Raw genomic sequence first — 20,649 nt, 5'->3', positions numbered from 1 at the left:
ACTGTAAATTTATGGCTACTTCTTCCGCCCAATTTGTTTGTCAACATTCGGTAGGCACAGTAAATTTTAACGTCAATGTTGCCTCTACGCAGTAGACAGGCAACTGTCTCATTTTCTGTTGCTACCTTGTTATGCTATTTGTTAAACGGAACCTTATACCTACTTTACCTATAAATCATTGAGCTATATCTTAATTATTAAATATCATAGGTCATAAATACATCCATCCATCACAATCCCTCCTGAGTCTACATTCAAGCAGGCATGCCTGAAGTAGTGAAGTCTTTTTAAATGTGCATGTGGCACCTTTTCACCTCAATAATGAATTAGCTTAATTCATTTGAATTCAGTTAGAAACTCCATGATTTTTTAATGTGCTATCTCTGTTCTCTGACATTTGCAAAATAATATTTTGAGACAAAAGTTGTAACATTACAAGAATAAAATCGTTATCTGATGAGAATGAAGTCACATAATATTTTAACAAAATCTACCTGCCCTTCTGCTGTGCATTACCCTGCGTTATTGCTCTGCTGACAGGCTACCCCCTTTAGACCATCTGAGTGTACTGGATGAGACAGGCACACTGATCTTCATCAGAGATAGTAAACCCGAAAATGAAAACACTTGTGATCAGACAGAAATATCACCACACAAATGTTCACTTCAGCACCTCTGATAAAGTGCAGCTCACAGCCGCTTCAGAGGGATTGAAGCACCCTGGAGCAGTGAGACAGTCCCAAACAGAGCAAAGTGTCTCAGAGCGAGAGGGACAGAGACAGCAGGACACAGAGCATCAGGTGTCTTTGTTGCGGTCTGGTGTATCATGTTATTCTCTCACTACTTTGTGACGACTGTTTAGTCAATTTGCTACACAAATGGTTGACCATGACTGATAACATTTATAACTAAATGTTTTGATTCTAACTTTGCTAGGGGCAATTCAGTTGTTGCGGACAAGCCCTGAAGCTCTGTGCAATGTGCTCTCTCTAAACGCAGGCAGGCTGAGTAACAGTGAGGCGTCACGTTACGTGAACTTCAAACAAAATGTAACAATATTATTGCGAGTAGCCTCATCATCATCATCGTCATCAGGATTATAGCACAATAACATGGAAAATAATTTTGATGTTGTTGTTGAGTTACATTTGGGACTACAGTCAAAACATGACCTCGCGACACCGATGATATTGCCCTACATACAAATTGTGTCCCGTGTCTGCAGGTCTCAGAAAATGTGTTTTCCTCTGACAGTATTTGGAGTTGTAGATAATTTATCTGGTTTACACACTCTGTCAGAGAATTGCTGTAGCTGTTTCCAGCCCCAATATAGGTTCAGACAGCCATGTCAGCTCTGCCCGGTAAACTGTGAAAGCCATTTTGAGCACTCTTGACTGTTTAGTTCAGTCCTTCTTCTATTTATTTCATTAGGCCCATGTCAAGAAAACATGTTATATAGCATATCAGCATTTTCTTAGCCTGAGAGCGCCGGTGTTACATTTTCCAGGGACAGCATGGAGGTATTTGTCTTTCTGCAACTAAACATGTTCATCTGTTTGTCTTTATGAAATAATCTGTGAGATCTTGTTGTTCAAGGTATTACTTTGTTAGCTCAGTCTACTGCACAGTTCTCACTGCTGTCATGTTTTCCCACTCGTCCTCCCAGAGATCACCTGTCAGTCAAACAGCGTGGGTGGTTCTGTGACATCTTTATTCTTTGATTTTATGTTCAGCCAAAATTGCAATCACTGCTTGTCCTTAATATCCCGTTATTGCATAAATTCCAAACAAACCACCTCTTCTGAGACTGTTTTCAAAACTCATGCTTTGACCATTTTTGCACATTTTTTAAGTGAAATGTTTGGTTGGCAATTGTTATTCTAATAGCAAATTAAACAAATCTCCTGTGAAATTCATTCATCACCGGCTCGCAAAAATGGGCTAAGAGGCACATAATCTTTTCATTGGGCTGTAGGCCTGATTCCAGCATGATTTTTCTTCTTGCCCTGCAAAACTACTTCACTGCAATCAGAAGAAGGAAAAGTCTATAACGCAGCGGCAAAAAGTAGTAAGTAATTTCCACGCCACGACATTTTAGAGGAGCATATTGTACTTTTTACTACTTAATACATGAATTATAATAAATTACATAAACCAGTGTAGTGTAGGTGTAGTATGTGGCCCAGTGGCCGACCGTGATACTCCATTATACGCCATTATCCTCTCAGAATAAAGCCTATGGTTCAAACCAGCAAGTTTAGGGAAAGCCCACACAAACCAAACTAGGAAAGATAAAAACTTTAATTCAAATGAATTAGTACTAACATTCAGTACACATAAATTTTCCCCATAGATAATGTTACAGGACCCACAGCAGGAATCTCTCCCAGTTTATTCATCAAATAGAAAAAAAGTCAAGCCAAGTTACCTATGACTCTATGACTTCCAAAGTGCATTTCAGCAAGAAACACCCAATCACAAGAGTTTAAAATCCTGTTAAGTGTGTCTCTAAAAATCACAGTGCTGAGAAAACTGACAACACAGCTTAGGGATGGGGATCGAGACCCGGTTCTAAAAGGATTCCGGTTCCAACATTTCTCAAAACCCGAAAATCAATAAGGTCCGAGCTTATTGATACTGCTATCGAGACTAGCGGGTCTGTAACAATATGTCTTGGGCCTCAAATCTGATTTGTCTTGAAACGTGATGGATAAGAAAACAAATGTTACTAATGATAGCACTGAAACGCAACCGGGACTGTTTATCATTAGGCTGCAGCCTCTGCTGCTCTCTGTCGGCTCCTACATACACACACACCAGCAGAGAGAGAGAGGCTGCGGTGGAGACGGTGAAGTTAAGTTCGCTTCAACTACCCGAGGAGACAACAGCTACTCTCATTACTGTAGGTACGTGCGATAAAACCTTTGCGAGTAAAAAGACAATACTTTATCAATACACCTGTGTGTAGGGTAAACATGTAGAAAGGGTTAATTTAATCATCTCTGTCCTCAATCTCACATCCTGTATGTTTTTAACAAGCACAGCTAACGTTAACTTGGCAATTAGCCAAATGTTACAAACAAGCTAAATAGAAAGCTGTCTGTCTGGAGTTTAGACTGGCCTGTAGTCTTAAAATTTGGCACATGGTTAAAAACTCAGCTGCTGGCTGGGACAAACCAGCCGCTCCCCCCTGGACCTGGTAATGTTACCTGCAGGCAGTGACTAACAGCAGAGAGGAGGAGGAGGAGGGAGGTCTGATACTGAGTTTTTTATTCTTTCTAAACATCACTCACTATTGTGATGTCAGATATTGAGTTTATTTGCTGTTGTAAACATTAATATGTTGCTGCTCTAGAAACAACATTTAGCTGTATTTAAAATATAAAATTGTAATCCTATAAATTATTTTAAAACAACCAGGCAGCTAATATGCACACTCGAATATATGTTTATTTATCACAAGTCATATGTCATCTCACATCAATGTTATTGCACATTGAATATTTTCCTCATACCGTGCAAGCCTACCTCATGCCTGTTGGGTCTGTTCTTCCCAAATAACAGTCACCAAATAATAGTATCAATATCAATAAAAATTAACAATCCCCATCCCTAACACAGCTGCTTAAATCAATTCACTTCTGAATTCTGGGTTAATTGTGGAAGAATTCAGCACCTAAGGTGCCATGTATTGTTCTCAACTGCAACAACAAAGCGCTTTGAGTTCACTAACGCTCTGATTTGCTCTTTTTTTAAAAAAAACTGGCCTTTTCTCCATAGCAATGGCAAATTAGTCTCATGGGTACTGTAGGATTTAGAGCTGTGATGGAAAACATTTGATTTCTCAGAAACAAATAAGAAAATAATTAAAACTGGTGGCCATAACAGACACTTACAGACAATTATCTTCTGTTTTATATGTTAAGTCATATTAAAGACGTGATTATAAGAAAGATTTGAAAGGGAAATACTGAATGGGGGAAACACTTCCTTAGCCAGCAGCCCCTGTCACCTCAAGCATAGCTGGTTTTCTTTGACAGTAGAGAGAAAGTACCACACTGACCTCGGGCAACTTATCTCCCCTCTCTAGGATGTCCCGCAGGTGACGCCCTCTTTCGCCGTGAGACTGCAGCTCGTTACACAGCAGGTCACCCATGGCGACACAACGTAGGCCGAACCTCTCCTCCATCCGCTCACACTGGAGAGATTTCCCTGAGCCTGGACCACCTGAGAGTGCACGCACACACACGCACACACACACACACACAAACAAACAGATCAGTCCATCTTCACAGTAATCACTGAGACTGAATGCAGTGAGGCGAGGATGAATAGGAAGACACTGAGAGGTGAAAGAAAAGCATGAAGGTGGGAGACAATAGGAAATAAAGGGGGGTGGGGGCTTGTGAGAGAGGGAGAGCTCCGTCTATGTGAGTACATGAGGGGAAAATGTGGAAAATGTGATGCGGGACAGGGGGTCGAGTTAAAGAGGGGAGATATAAGTGAGGAAACAGATAGCAGGTGGGTAGGTGAACTGTGTTTGTTTGTGTGTGTGTGTTTGTGTGCACATCACAGGTCTTATTCATTGCCTTGCTGAGGGCTCAGAGGCAGGTTCTCACAGATGATTATCATCTTCTCTCCTCTTACTGAATCTACCTGTTCCACCACCTTGGTTCAACACCACATACCACAGACCACACACTCCCACACAGTAGTAGGGGTCCTGTGTTCGGGGGCATAGCATAAAATTCTGGACCCTGTACGTAGGCATTTGAACCTCCTCACATGAGAAAAAAGCCTGGGGATTGAACGTCTCCCTCTAGCTCTCTTTTCTCCTTCTTGACACGACAATTTCTGTCACTTTTCACAAGAACATCATAGTGTTCAGTATTCAAGTTGGGTTGCTTGTTTTCTAGATCAAGTAAATTTTCATTCATTGAATAGTTGGGAGCTGGGTGTTCATGGGCTTTAATTTTAAATGGTGTACTTGAGGAGCTCCAGGTCAAGCATCTACCTAGCTCGGTTACATTACATGACCCCCTTTGAACAAAAATGCAACTCTAATGTTTTTGAGGAGACGGCCTCCATATTTGACACTTATAGCATCTCCCCATTCACTATGACAGCAGACTTTTCAATCTGCCTTTGAGTGCACCTGAGGAAAACTATGAACACTTTTGATTTCAGTTATACTAGTTATTTTCTAGCGTAACATGGCTCTTAATCAATAATAAAGATAATCGTTAGTTGCAGCCCTAAAATGTACAAAGACTTAATCTAACATAACCTAAACATTCGTCCAGCTGTAAAGGGGCTATATGTAGTTTCTGTAATGAAATGAATAATTTTTCTTTTCCAGTTTGTGAAGGGGTTGTAGTCTCCCATAAAAATGATCCACATGCCGAGTTTTTCTGACAGCCAGTGTGCCTAATCCTATGTGAAGACAGTCCGGGTTGGATTTTCCGGAAAATCCTTTGGCTGTGACTGTATGCGGGCTCCTGAGCCTCTCGCCTTCTGATTCTGTGCCGTCCACAACAACACCGCAGCTAACAACATGGAGTCCACTAAAACCACAAAACGACTGTTTCCCAGAACAACACAGACTCCATGTAAAGATACAACCTGACAACAATGTTTCATGTGCTGGAGCCGTCAGGCCAAACGAGAATCAGGTCGACTTTGGGTGAAAAAACACAGTTAACATCAGAAAGGCTTGAGTCGACAAAACCAGAGTTGGCTTTTGTCCTATTTGACAGGTTAATTAACATTAGTGCAAAGCATGTGAAATATATTGTGCTTTTGTGTTTTAGTTGGCTCAAATTAGATAACGTTAGCTCGCTGGCCAACACCCAGCAGTTGCTAACATTATGCGGTGCAAAATACCGTTGTTTTTCTTTCCACATTACTTCACCAGCTAAAGCGATCCATTTACTATACATATTACTATCCTCTGTACCACCAGTATTATGTCAAAGTATTGATTTTAGCCTACAAGACATGATGTAACGATAAAAAGCAAATGTGGTGCGATTTGTTTATACTAGCCTATAGTGATGTAAGGCAGGGGCAGCCAGCTAATGTTAGCATGGATCTCCCGCGTATGCTTCGTAACGTTTAATTTAGATACTCAGGTACACAGCTTCTCCACCATCTCTATCACTGTAACTTACGTGACCCACATAATATACTATAATGTTATATAACTGTGCAGGACAACAACACAGTTAAAGACCCATTCACTACAGTAACGTTACATACTGTATTTTAACTGATAAAGTATGGCCACAATCTCATTTATAATATTCAGTCTAGCTCACTAATCATTTCATTATCATCCAATACGTTTAGCTGAGCTGATATTTCTGAGCCTCCAGTGAAAGAGACACAGTGATTGAAAAGGGGAAGGGAGCATCACGTTGGCTAAATGCAGTCAGTGTAGCGTTATCATGCAATGAGCTTGGATTAGTTCAGCCTAAAACTGATAAAAGTATTACTGAGTTTCCACCATGCTGTGTGAAGCTGTCTTCCGGTTTCAGTCTTTATGTGTCCGATTATGCTCGCTCATAAGTACAAGCACACAACAAGTTGCAATCTAAAAACCGCACCACTAGTGGCGAGTGAAAACTACATGTAACCCCTTTAAAGCCAGGTCTTAATCCTCAAAGGCCTTTGACCAAAATTTTAAAACAGATTTAAAACTTTTTTTCCTTTTAAAAATCAAAAAATATTTCAGAAGTCTCAGCAATCTATCTGCTCCACTGCTGTGCTGTGAGGTCTGTAGGTGTTTTATCAATGGTTAACTGTATTACATGGCCATGAAGCTGTGTGAAGCATCAGTAGGAAGTAGTGATTTATCATAGCCAGCCTTGAGACCAGTAATGAAACTCAGGATGTGCTTCATCAGTATTCTCCTCGAGTCTGAGTGTCGCTGCGCTCTGCATTCAGAAACAAACGTCCTCATCACCATTTCCTGTGAGAGCACGGAGAGATATGAGCAGGGCTCGGCTCACCCTGGGGCGACGGTGAAGTCAGAAAAGGTCCATAAGATATCGAGGAGAGGGAGCGGTTATGGATTCATTCATTGTACATTCAGCATATATTCACTGACTTAATATATTTCAGCTGCCTCAAAATAGTGCACACACACACCCACACCGCCTCCATCACCTACATTGCTAGGAGTATTCCTCTGCTGCTTGACTGAAGCAAAAAGCCCTGAGAAGCTTGTTAGGGATTCTCCTAGTTAGTCAGGTCAAACTCGCTGTATAACTTGGCTCTGTGGGTAAAGACAGTTTTCTCTCTCTGAGACCATTTAAAATTTAGATGAACTGGCCATGACAGTCAAAGCTTTAGACAAGATAAAGTGCAAAATATTTTTTTTCACTTTATCTTTTCATTTTAGTTAATGTTCTGGCTCTCCACTAAGGTTAAATGACTTATTTACCATATACACAGGATTCATTTTGTGCTCAGCAAAAACAGGGCCTTTACAGCCTTACTTAAAATTTCACTTAACCCTGAAATAATTTTTTGGCCAATTCGGAGCAGTTGTGAACACAACATTGATATCTCCAGTATATATTAACATATACAGGGCTCTCAAGTTTTATCAAAAGTTTGGAGTGAGATTACATCTGTTAGAGGAGGAGCCATTCAAATATTTGCAGCAGCGGCCCCTCGGCCCCACTCAATTCTGTCAAGTTTTTGCTAGCAGTTAAATTTGACCTATCATAATTGACCACCACAAATAGAAACTATAATAGGCTACACATTTCAGCTTATGAATGGTGTTCTGTGTTGCAAGTGTTTGTTGCACATTTTAAGGCCTTGATGACAGGGGGAGGGGGCTCCCACTTAAAGCCCTGTGGCTCAAGGTCAGCCATTTTCACCGTCATTAATTCACCTATTAATGATAGTGTTCCGTCCAGAACCAAAATATAGAAAAACATCTCTATTTCTTTCCTTTGTTTCAGGTAGCCAAAGCTAAGTATTAAAGTACATATACTCAAGTACTGTACTTAAGTACAAATTAGAGGTATTTGTACTTAACTTGAGAGTTTTCTTTTCATGCCACTTTCTATTTCTACTCCACTACATCTCAAAGGGAAATATTGCTCATTTTTACTTAACTTCATTTATCTGACAGTTTCAGTTACAAGTTACTTTAAAAATTAAGCTTTTTACAAACAAAATATATGAAGAGTTAAAAAACTGAATGTTTTGTTATGAATTCAATTTCAGTTTATACAAATAGCCTACAGCTAATAGGCCTACATTAGTATTAGTTTTAGTCATTTTTCATGTAAAAGCATTTCATTTTTCCAGCTTCACAAACATGAAGATTTGCTGCTTTTCCTTTTGGTTATTTTAATGTAGTTTTAATAATTTTGAGGTTTTGACAAAACAAGCATTGTGAAAGTGTCACTTTGGGCTCTGGATAACTGTGACAACATTTCTCACTATTTTCAGAATCTTTACAATTGATTAATGGAGAATAATCAGCTGATCAATACATAATGAAAATAAGCATTAATTGCAGTCTGATACAACATTGTTCAACCTCAACCAACTACAGTAATGCATGAGGAATAATAATCTAATAATAGTCATTGGGGACATTTTTCTTTCTGCTTTGAATAGGCTACTTTTATCTTTAATAGGCTACTTCTACATTTTCCTGCTTATAGCCTACTTACATACTTTTACTTAACATTTTCAATGCAGTATTTTTTACTTGTAACACAGTATTTTTACAGTGAGGTATTAGTGCTTTTACTTTAAAAAGGATCTGAATAGGCTTACTTTTGGCTGCATCAGTAATAATTTAGCACGAATTTGGCTGTACTCTCCAACATCAGTTGCTTTCACTATATTTGATCACAGGCAAGTGATTTCCTCAAGGAATCATAAAATCAAAATGCTACATTTCAATCTCTTAAGCTGCTAAATGCTCCACTATGTTCAGCAGTTGTTGGACAGGTAGCGCAAAGTGAATTTACAATTTGACAATGACCATTCTATGAAGGTGCATCACGAGTGACCCCTTTCACATTATCTTGAAACATTGTTAATATAAAAATGTAATTTCTAGCCACATTAAAAAGTGTGATTTAATCAGGCCAGTTTTAGTTCAACAGATTTGGCTGAAATCACGTTGACAGATATTGTATCACATTTCGACTCTGACCAAACCTCTATATTGCGACAGCCAGTGTAATATTTGATACCATTAATCATGACCTGTTAATATGCCGCCTCCAGTACCAGATAGTATCCACTGTTCAACTTTGGGATGGTTTCATTCTGATTTGTTCAAAAGAACTCATCTTGTACTTCATAATAATAACCTCGTGTTCTGAAGCACTTTTTCTGCACACTTCTTTAACTTTTCCACCAGTCTTTAATTGGCAGGCAGGTTTCCGTTGGGTAAACCCAAAGTAAAACCACCAAGTTCATCTCTCCCAACTTTTAATTAAAGCAGTTTTGAGGACATAACTGTAGTATTTTTTTCAATATACACAAGGAGGCTGGTGGGGAAGTCACACTGAAAAACAGCACCAAAGTTTACAGTCAATCACCCCCCCCCCCCCCCTCCACCCCCACCCCCATATTTCTGCTTAATTCCTTGGAGCTGCTCTGATACTTGCTCTCAGCAGCATTTCAGACGGCAGGTAGATGGTCAGCAAGTGACCCAGCAGCAGCAGCAGTGGAGCAAGTTTGAAAAACAGTGACAGCAGGAAACGAGGGTTGAAGAAGGGGCATTAACTTTTTATTTAGAAGTAAGGAGTTCTCATGCTGTGTCAGCGAATCTTGAGACAGTGTTTTCAAAGTCAGCATGATGTGGCAGGAAAGAAAACCTTCCCTATGAGGTGAGGTGTACTTATGCTGTACTGACTGATTACACAAACTACTTGCTCTACCAGATAATGAGTCATCATGAGCAAATTCACTTTTCTTACGGACCACATAAGACAGTTAGGTCCTCATTTTAGTTTTACTTGCACTACACAATTTATTTGAAATTGCTCTTGACAATTTCAAATGCTATAAATAAAGCAAACACATTAAGTTTGACTAAACATCACAAGAAGATGCTTAGATTCAAGCAGCTGTGAACATTCGTTTTGTGGTTTTCATACATCATCGTGTCCACTTTTCCTGGAATAGTCGAGTGGCAGTGCCGTTTCATACGAATGTTTTGGTAATTGCCCTTTTATCAAGGAGCTTGATCTTGATCTTGATCTGCTTGAATTAAAATATGTCTCTGTTTATTCTCTGTTCATGATCCTTTGACCCTTGCAATGAAATGTTGAAAAATGTATTCAAGAATTATTATCTTGTTGCCAGGCTAGGCAGTCAAGGTGGGAACACACTATTTTTAAAGCTGCACTAATCAATAATAATATTTAAATATTATAATTAATAATGCTGCCAGTCTGAATTGTTTCACAGATTGCTATCAGCCACCTGCAGGCAGAGGAGTGGGTGGTGAAAGGTTTAAGAGTTATCTGAGCAGAATGGTGATGGTTTGAGCTAACCGCAACAGGACGTACAAGCATGAAGATAACAGCTTATCAGGCAGCCATAGCAGGAGAAAAAAGTAGGATGAGACAGGTAATCATCTAAACTTCCAAAAAGAAGAAGTATTTCTTATTCTGATGAATCCCACTTCCTCTCATAGCATTCTGAAGGGATCCTAAATTGCTGGAAGCCGAAGACAAAATCATGAATGTGTTCGCTGGTGTGGCCAACCTTTTATTATATGGTATAAAATCTGCTCAGGAGACACATTCGAGTCTAGGTGACAGTTATTATATGTGCAGTTGACATTTTCCTCCAATTATCTGCCCTTGCTGAGGGGAAGCTATACGGATCTAACTCAACGTCTGTTTCTCAAATATTCAGACAAACTAGTGTTAATACCTATCAGTGAGGATTTGTTAAGTTGGTTGTAACATAAAGAATACACATAGCCATATGGGTGTGAAAGAGAGTACTGATTTCAATAATCATTTAGTGATCGTATCATTAGTATTTTTTCATGGAAGCAAGGTGAATGACTGTTAATGTTGACTCTGTGTCCCAGAAGTCTTATTAACCTTCGCCTCTCTGTCCTGTCTTCAATTAGCAGACTGGGCCTCACTGCCTTATTGCACCAAATGATCACAAAAAAGCACCACACTGGAAGTAAATAAGTGCATGTACTCTGCTGCTGCACCTGAGCATGAATTAGAAGCAAATAGCGTTTGTGTATTTCAATTTTGTGAGACAATTTACGTGAATTACTCTACATTTAAGAGAGAAATTATTTGTATTTATTTGTGCACTTTTTTTCAAACCTTTACATAACCAGGAATCCTTTGAGATACAATATCTTTTTCATGAGAGAAACCAGGCCAAAGGGGCAGCGTGAGATGGGTATCACTACATTTACTGTACCAGCATTACATGGGGAACACCTACATACTGACTCCTAACTTATTTAAAGTTATAATGAGTAGAATCTTCCAAAAATAAACTATGCATAGACTCTCTCTAAAATAGACCCTCTCAAGCCTAAGTTACAACCTACTGTGTGTGACAATGTCTGTATCTGCAGAGACGCTGCCCTCAGCCTATATTTTATTATTATTTTGCTGTGTTGGGACATTTAGAACAATTGTGCATTTATTTAATATTACATATTCCACTGCTTCTATTCTCTTCATATAATAATCCCTGTCTTGCTTTCTAGTGATGAACAGTGTTGAAACAAGCCATGAAATTCTACAGGAGCAATGTCTTTTTGAATGCAACTTCTTCATCAGAACTGCAGTCTGAGTTTAGTTCTCTTAAAACATGCAGAAAAATGTCAGAGCAGTTGATCATCTGATCTGTACTATTCTGTCTCTTTCTGCAGCGGTGTGTGTGTGTGTGTGAATGAGGCCAGCTTAACTAACATCCATCCCGGCAGACAGCAGCTGCTCATTATTGTCCTGACTGTGTGTGTGTGTGTGTGTGTACTTTCAGCTCTTTCTAATGAGGTAGGCTTCACCAGTGCTGAGGTGTGTGTGTGAGCACTCGGCTACATGTACTTACCCATCATGAAGATGACCTTTGGTTTCTTCTGTTCTGTACAATAACCTGTCAGAGGAAAGAAAATCAAAGTTTAACATGCGGTTCAGGTCAACACACAGCAACATTCACACACACACAAACACACACAGCCTTGTGTCACTATCTTCGTGGGGATCCACCACTGACATAATGTATTCCCTACCTGTAACCCAATTCTAACTTAAAACCAAGTCCTAACCCTCAAATATCCCTTTAAATGTGACCCTACGGATAAAGTAATGTAAGTTTTTTATTTTTTTTTTGCTGTTTGTTTTTTACACAACCATAAATAAATTCTGGATAAGGATCCCTTGAAGTTACCTAATAAAGAATTGAGGCCATATGTACTGAACACAACATTTTACACAAAATACACTAATAAAAGCCTACATTATGAGACAAATGTCTGACATCTCTGTACAACAATTTCTTGTTTCTTATATACACACTGGCCCAGTGAATAAAGCCCCAGTGGGCTCTAAAATGGAGCTTAACAATCTATCAACCTCATTGTTTTTCTTCAGGACAAACTATTTTATTCATAATAGGATCTTGTGAAAAGGAAGGAAGGTCCCACGCATTAAATTTTATTTTCTTTTTCAGCTGTTATAGACCTTTATCTCAGTGGACAGTTTGAATTTTTTCCATTGAGGCGTTCCTAAGCAACTAGCAATGTTATGAATGTGGTTCATGCTAATTTGCCAGCCAAATTTTTGGCTAAACGTAGGGTTTGTCGTCCTTTAATCAGGCAGCTCCTCCTCTCTGCCCTCTGCCTGCTGCAGGGTGATGTTAGTGTAGCGACAGCTATCTGACGAGATAAACATCAGGTCTAACTGGAAGCAGTGAATCAACAGATGAGCCCTCCTCCCCTTCCATTACACAATCAATACTGTTGACAAGACACACACAGACAAACGCAGGGTTGCAGGGAGAAGTTCATTCAGGCATCTGCTGAATAACAGTTACACGACATATGTGACATTTACTGAGATGGAACTGTGTGTGTGGAAATGCTGAAGTCTGGAGTCGGCTGCTGGTTTACAAAAGGGAGAGGAGGATAAATAATAAGATGAATCATAAGATGTGAGGTTTTATTGTCTCCTGCAGCTTATAACGTGTTTGTGGGTATTTGTACTGTTTACATAGAGACAATCAATTAAACCAATAATTTCATTAACTCACTTTCTGTGGTTCCTTCAGCATACCCAGTCTCTTCCTCCTCTTCAACCTGGACAGACAGAGAAATTCAGAGATATATTTGTTTCAACATTTGTTTTATAAATGTTCCCACTTCTCAAATGCATTTTTTTGTTTTCTCAGTATGCTGTGTCATATATGTGGTCTAAGATAGAGGTAGAGACAGACACTGCGTGGCCAAAAGTAGGTGGTATAATCATTCTCTCCTTTGTTTCAAGGGATTGTAAATTGAATATCTTTTGGGTTTCTTAGTCTGACTGAACAAGACATTTCAAGATGTCTATGAAGATTCTCAGTCATCCAGGTCATAGTTATCCAACGAAGGTTAAAATGAAGGGCAACTGGACTTGGTTGAAGCTACTGGAAGACGTTTTGTCCCTTATCCAAAGGACTTCTTCAGTTCTGACTGACTGGCAGGGAAGCTCAGCTATTTAACCTCAGTGGGGTCTTTATCCCGGGTCATCGATACCGCTGGTTCGTTAGTGTTCCTTGTTGCTGTGACGACAGTCGTTACAGTCGTTAAGACTACCGGTGGCCAAGACTGAACGACCATCGTTGGTATCTTCACCTGAGGCCAATAGGTTACGTTTGTTGAGTTTCCTGGGAAGTGATGAAAGGACAGCATTGTAAGTGGGGGATAAGTGGTGGCGTAGACCCCCTCCCCTGTTCAATGACGGCTTCTCAACCCGGGTGTAGATGCTTCCTTGACACCTCTTTCAAACCATCCATCTTCGCCAGGAAGTGCAAGCCTTCACAGAACACATCAACTCTGTGGACAGTAACATCAGGTTCACACGAGAAGATGTTCACAACAACAGTTTGGCCTTCCTGGACTGCGCTGTACACATTGAAGAGGACAGGAGCCTGCAGATTGGTTTTTACAGAAAACCCACACACAGACCAATACCTACTCTTCGATTCACACGTCATGAGAACACTGCACCACAGAGCGGAAAACATACCAACAAGCGCCCAAGCCAGAGAGAAGGAACAGAACCACCTGAAGGGGGCACTTACAGCCTGTGGATACCCTAAATGGACTTTTGTGAAGACAGCCACAAAATCCAAGAAGAACAAAACTACAGGGGAGGAGGAAAAGAAGGTCAAACGCAACAACATTGTGATTCCATACGTGTCTGGAGTATCAGAGAAACTCAGGAGGATTTTCAACAAACATAGATAAACATAGACAAACAAGATACCAACGATGGTCGTTCAGTCTTGGCCACAGGTAGTCTTAACGACTGTAACGACTGTCGTCACAGCAACAAGGAACACTAACGAACCAGCGGTATCGATGACCCGGGAAAACGACCCCACTGAGGTTAAATAGCTGAGTTTCCCTGCCAGTCAGTCAGAACTGAAGAAGTCCTTTGGATGAGGGACGAAACGTCTTCCAGTAGCTTCAACCAAGTCCAGTTGCCCTTGATTTTAACCTTCGTTGGAAGACATTTCCAGATGTCACCTTGGGCTTCAAGAAATTATGTTTATTTATATATTATTATTATTATTATTATTATTATTATTATTATTATTATTATTATATATTTTATAGACAAAACAAATAGATTAATAATTAAATTAAGTATTAGTTGCAGCTCCATTAGACATTATGTAATAGCTGAACATCTCACAGCGCAGCTGAACACACATACACAAGACTAGTTTACAAAACGAAATGACTGATAATCTCCACACTGCTGTATATTTGAAAAACACAAATTATGAGCCATGTTTTCCTTGTTTTCCTCCTTTTTTCTTCCTCTTTTTGTGATATTGTCTAACTTACATATTACTAACTAGACTTATCAAATGACAAAACTAAGACTAGACTAACACTACAGACCCGTTTAAAATATCTTTCTGAAACTGGCTCCCAGCTTTGTGCATGTGGTTTACTGTCATGCTGAAACCAGAAAGCACCATCCCCCAAACTGCTGCCATAAAGCTGGAAGCACAATATTGTTTAAAATATAATTGTGTCCTGTAGCCTTAAGATGTCCATTTTCTTCTGGCCAAAAAACACTGTAGCCCTAATCTAAGAGATTAGAGGAAATCGAATAAGAGATATAAAGGAAAGTGTGACGAAATAGAAAAAAAAAGATAGGAGAAGGAAGAATAAGACAGACTGCCGAGTAAACCCTCAGGCTCCCTGAAGCAAACTTTCAGCCGCCGCATTCGCTGAATCATCATTACAGAGTTACAAACACATGTCAGCGTCAAACCAGGACAGAAATATTGGCTAAAAGACATTTTCCACTTGGCTCCATCTGTTTCTAGAGGAAATCTGATTCATTCCATCCAAGTGCATATCAACTACTTCAGATATTATAGACCATTTAAAAAATTATTTCTCCCAAGTCTCATTGCTGCAGGTTTCCATGGTTGGGGCATTGGCATCTTTCTGGCACAAATGATCTGCAATTGACTCGAGTGATAGCATAAGAAAAAATCATGAATTCTAATAATGTAATTGTCGGGTGACACCAGAAACCGACATACAAAAGCCTGCATAGCTGTTATTAAAAAAGGTACACTGGGATCACTGCTGATCTTTGTGAAGTACTATACTGTGTGTACAGAGGATGATATATTCTGAGCCATGACAGAGACAAGAGCAGGAACCCTTTAAGTGTCGCTAGGCCAGTATTTAATTTTGTCTTCATTAAGTTTAAATAAAGGGAGGTAAATCGTTTCCTTATGTAGTTATTTAGTAAACTGATCCCTCAAATAATTTAAAGCTGCTATAATCAATATTTTTATATTAACAGGGGATTACAAAGATTATTATCGCCTGACTCTGTAATTCCCCTCAGCTGTATGATTAAATAATTGATGCTCTAACTTAAAGCTGCATTCATTGATTGTGTTGGCCACTTGGGGACAGTAAAATAACATAACAATGACATATTTTCGCCTCATAAAGTGGATGTGACAAACATGTTAGCAGACGGTTGCTTATTTACATACCCAGCAGATACAGAGTAACATTATCATCCATTTGGAGCCAAATATTCACTCTCCTTTTAGCTCTGTTTTGGTCTCCACCAGCTCTTCAGGGAAATCTCTGGTTCTTTTGCAGTTAAATGCTCCACTATGTTCACCAGCTGTCTGCGGTTTGGTAGTGTACAGGTAGTGTACAGTGGGTTTGTAAGAGCATTTTAACTGAAAACAGCTGCCTGCAACAACACTAATGAGCAACTGAACCAAATAGTAAAGTTGGCTGCAAAACCAAAAGCTGAAACACGTCTGCTGAGTTGGGTGATAATTTTCTGTTCATTACGAGCGGCTTCTTTCACATTACACACTTTACACATGACCCCTTGCAGCTTAAACTGATTCCCTAGAATAAATCATTTGTACCCTTCCATCGCTAACTAATAAAATTACTAATAACTCAATTGCTCCCACTGATGTTCTTGTAGCCATATGAACAGCCTTAGAACAGTGGCAGTAGCAACAAATATATTATGGCAGAGTAATCTGTTATCTCCATAAATATTAATGTTTACGGGATGTCAAACATAACACAATGTTTAAAAGCCGAATCCCAACATGCAGTATTTCTGTCTAAAATAATGTGTTCATTTGAGGGAATGCAAATTGATGACACAAATGACTGAATAAAGAGAAGATAATAATTACTATATTGAATGGATGGTTTAATAATATAAATTAATGATTTGTAATTTGGCTTGGGACAGTGTGAGGGAACAATTTATCAAATATTTCATCCCCTAGTTGTTTAATGGACTCTCATTAGCAGTTAAGTGCTGTTTCGTTTCTATTCACATCATGACGAGGCAGAGATGTTTAATGATTAAAATGTTAGTGGTTCTTTTAAAAGGCACACAAAGTGTCATGCAAGCAAGTTGTGGACAGAGTACAGAGGGAATGTCAAGAGCACAGATCAGTTTCTGTGCTTGATCTTCTCACCAAGATGTATAACTTGAAAGTTCCTTTAAAAACCTAGATTCTGACAACCACCAGCCTTATGATGTTTGTTGGCAGTAGTGACTATTCAAATTGTGCAACACATTTACAAAAATCTGATTAGGAACATAAACTAGGTATTTATTGTCTCTCAGGCAAGCAGCTATAAAAAGAAGTCCAAACTATTCATTATTTGCTTAATTTCCTCCATGTTTCCTTTCACTTCCCACCAAAAAAAAAAAAATGAATGTGTGAAAACTGAACATCCGGCACATTTGAGATGTCTAATGTGCACATAAATGCAGCATGAGATGCCAGCTTAGTGTGGATAGAAATACATATTAATGTTCTCATTCTCCTACTGTGCCCAAGTAATTCAACTGAATTGTTGTGGCATTTAATATTAAATCAGCATGTGACAAAAAGATAGCTAGAAGTGTTTGACCCAGATCGGACTTCCAGGTTGAAAGCATATGTCTATGTTGAAGTGTCAAAGCCCTCCAGCGACCGTAGTGATTATAACGGGATCAAAGGAGGAAGTCAGGTGACGTCGTCGTAAGGTCCATGTGGGGAGGAGGTCAAGGTAGACGGATGGTTCAACAAAACATTGGACTTAAACACGTCTCACAACTCTTCTCCAGTACACCACGCTTTATTCCCCTAAGTTTACCGCTGTCGTGCGTTCATCAGGGTGGTGCCTGAGGCTGTTATTAGTGATACATTGGTACGTCTTGATATGTCGTGGTCAATATATCACCATAGATACACATATACAAAACTTTACATTAATCTTTTACAATAGTTCATCTCAAAAACTGTAAGAAACATATCGATAACCATAAAGAGAGGAAACATTACAATCAACTTTTCACATTCAACCAATTTAATTCAGTAAATTACTGAACAGCTTCACTGGTCTCAAAGTAAGAAACTGTTGTTTCTGTTTCCTAACAGTCAATGGATTTTTTTTTAAAGCATGACCACAATTATCCCTTTACCACCTGTTTATTGTTGTAACCGTATGACAAAGTTCCCCTAACCTTAACTAAGTACTTATTTTAACCCAAACCACAATCTTTCTTTAAACCTAACCAAGTGGTTTTTGTGCCAAAACCTAACAATAAAGATGTCACATCATAAAACAGAATTATTGTTTTGGAAGACACACAGAAATTATGTCATCAGGTCAGAAAACACTGCTTTGTCGTTCTACAGGACGTGAACAATGTTTTGCCGTTTAATTTGAAGAATTGGTTGTTTAGTGAAATACTTGAAACACAAGAAAGAAGATCTTCTAAATATAGTGTTATAATAACTAATAAATCTGTCTTACTAAGTTTTGGACACAAGATACAGCTATGGTAAACATGTTTACACAAAAAATAGTTATTCAACAAATAACAAAGTGAAAAAAATCATTATGATATATATATATATACATGAATAACACAATGTACTAGATGATTATCAATGAAATGGCTTAACAAAAAGAGGAAAGACAAGATTACAAAAATGGTCTAAAAATATATACATTTCTATACTGTGCTGATGTGTTTCACTGAATTGATGCTATGTGAAATACACAATGCTCTCCTGGTTTTTTTACTGTGCCCAACCAAAGAAACCGACTTGTTTTTGTGCTTTACAGATCAATTTGCAGTATGGAGACAGGTAACTGTCAGTAAATGTCAGAAAACAGCTCTGCATCATTTGCAAACAAATGACATCTATTACCAGCACTTGACCTCACATTGCTCTGAAACTGAGTTAACTAATAGCCGTGATTTAGATAGTGTGAAGTGGAGCTGCAGCTACATACAGTAGGAGAACATTAGAGACACAGAATAAAGTGAAGCGTAGCTCTGTTAGTGTTAAATAAATGCAGTCAGTGTGGGGGAGTGCTGGGTGCCAACGAAGAGCCAGCTTGGCATGTGGGTACACCAACTGGTCTGATGACTCAGAGAGACAGAGAGAAACACACGCACAGCACACATTGCTTACACGTGATGGAGACGAGGCATGTATACAAACACTGTACAAAAATTAATTCCTGGGAAGTTGACACTGTATGTTGGTAACGGTTATGTGATCGACACAGCGACACAGGTACAGTCAAAAATATTGTGATTCTACAGACCACGAAACAAGTCTGCTGAAGAAATGCTGGTGAGACAATCTTTATGCAATAGGTGTTGAGATATTTAAGTCCGGACCAAAGTGGTTGACCAACGCAGGATAAACTGCAGATTAAATGACCAGATTTGACTGATCCAGTGAACTAAATCAATGTGCTTTGATGCAACAACTGTGTAATTTCAATGCAGTCCTGCTCATTAAAATTCAGCCTCATCCACAATAGTCAGATACAACCAGATATATTTAAGAGATAGCTGCTGTACCACCTTGGTAGAAACAGAACATCTAAACCTCTACTGGCTGACAAATCTCTATTGTGTGTTGTATTTTTTTCCAAACCAAATTTGGAAACCACTGGTGAGACTCTGGGTAGTTTCTTGTGGACACATGAAAATAATGGCCTGTGTAATGTGGTTCTAATGGGGACGTCAGGGGGTTAAATGGTTTCTCCACAGAGGAAAATCTTTTTCTTCAGTATATGTCATAGCTGTTTGCCCTTTGGAATTTGAGGCATAATAATTTTTAAAACTTTAGCAGTTTCTACGGAAGCCCTGAGAGGCAAGTGAAGGGGTAAACATTTCTGGTGATTCATCTTCTAAAGCCACTTTCACACTGCCTTATTTTCTGGGAGTATTACGCCAATATGCCAGATAGCTGCACTGTATGTATCACTGTAACTTACACTGTACATTTCCAGATAAACTGGCTTGTCGTTGACCATTTTCTCTCTGATCGCCTGCCATTCACCGGTCTTGTGCAGAGTTTTGCGTGCGTGCTGTGGGGCCATATCGCTAAAATGGCATAATCCTTGTTCGCTTTGAAGCTTCGACTGTGAAGTTGACACTCGAATCAGGCTCCGGCCATTGAAGCATTAAATCTTCAGGGTTAGCCCTACTAAATTCCGTAAAATTTCATCCTATCATCTGTGTCCCAGGCGGCAAAGTTTTTGGCAGGTGAAAACAAGTTTTGGCAGGTGAAAAAAATAAGCCTGTCTTCAGCAAAAAACCACCATTTGGTTACAGGGATGGTTTTCTGTGAAAACACCTCTGAAAGTTCAATAAAGTGTTTGCCATCCAAGCTACTGATTTCCAGTGCAGTTACAATGCAGGTGTTAACAATAGATTAATTCCCCATTGTTTGCAACAAGATGCTTTGCTTTGTTTTTGTTCCTACTCAGTTGGTTTATTAATGACTCTGTTGCAAAAGTAGCTGAGCTACCTGGATCCAAAAATGCATACGTTGTCATTGCCTTGGTTCCCTTTTGTGCTTTTAGACACACTGGAATGA

General features: G+C 39.2%; 1 protein-coding gene across 1 annotated transcript in view; it reads right to left on the bottom strand.

Annotated features, from left to right (window-relative positions):
* Window positions 1-20,649, bottom strand: part of ak5 (adenylate kinase 5) — a 78,898-nt gene that overhangs the window by 12,561 nt on the left and 45,688 nt on the right. Inside the window, exons 9-11 of the mRNA XM_038719213.1 lie at window positions 13,279-13,324; window positions 12,079-12,123; window positions 4,064-4,227 (exon numbers count right to left, since the gene is read on the bottom strand). Coding sequence (XP_038575141.1) covers window positions 4,064-4,227; window positions 12,079-12,123; window positions 13,279-13,324 — 255 coding nt within the window. The remainder of the gene's footprint in view (window positions 1-4,063; window positions 4,228-12,078; window positions 12,124-13,278; window positions 13,325-20,649) is intronic.

Source organism: Micropterus salmoides, unplaced genomic scaffold (genome assembly GCF_014851395.1).
Source record: "Micropterus salmoides isolate LMB-PRFRI ecotype aquatic unplaced genomic scaffold, ASM1485139v1 Ms_hic_scaffold_14, whole genome shotgun sequence".
Classification (NCBI taxonomy): domain Eukaryota; kingdom Metazoa; phylum Chordata; class Actinopteri; order Centrarchiformes; family Centrarchidae; genus Micropterus; species Micropterus salmoides.
This window is presented reverse-complemented; position numbering and strand designations above follow the sequence as displayed.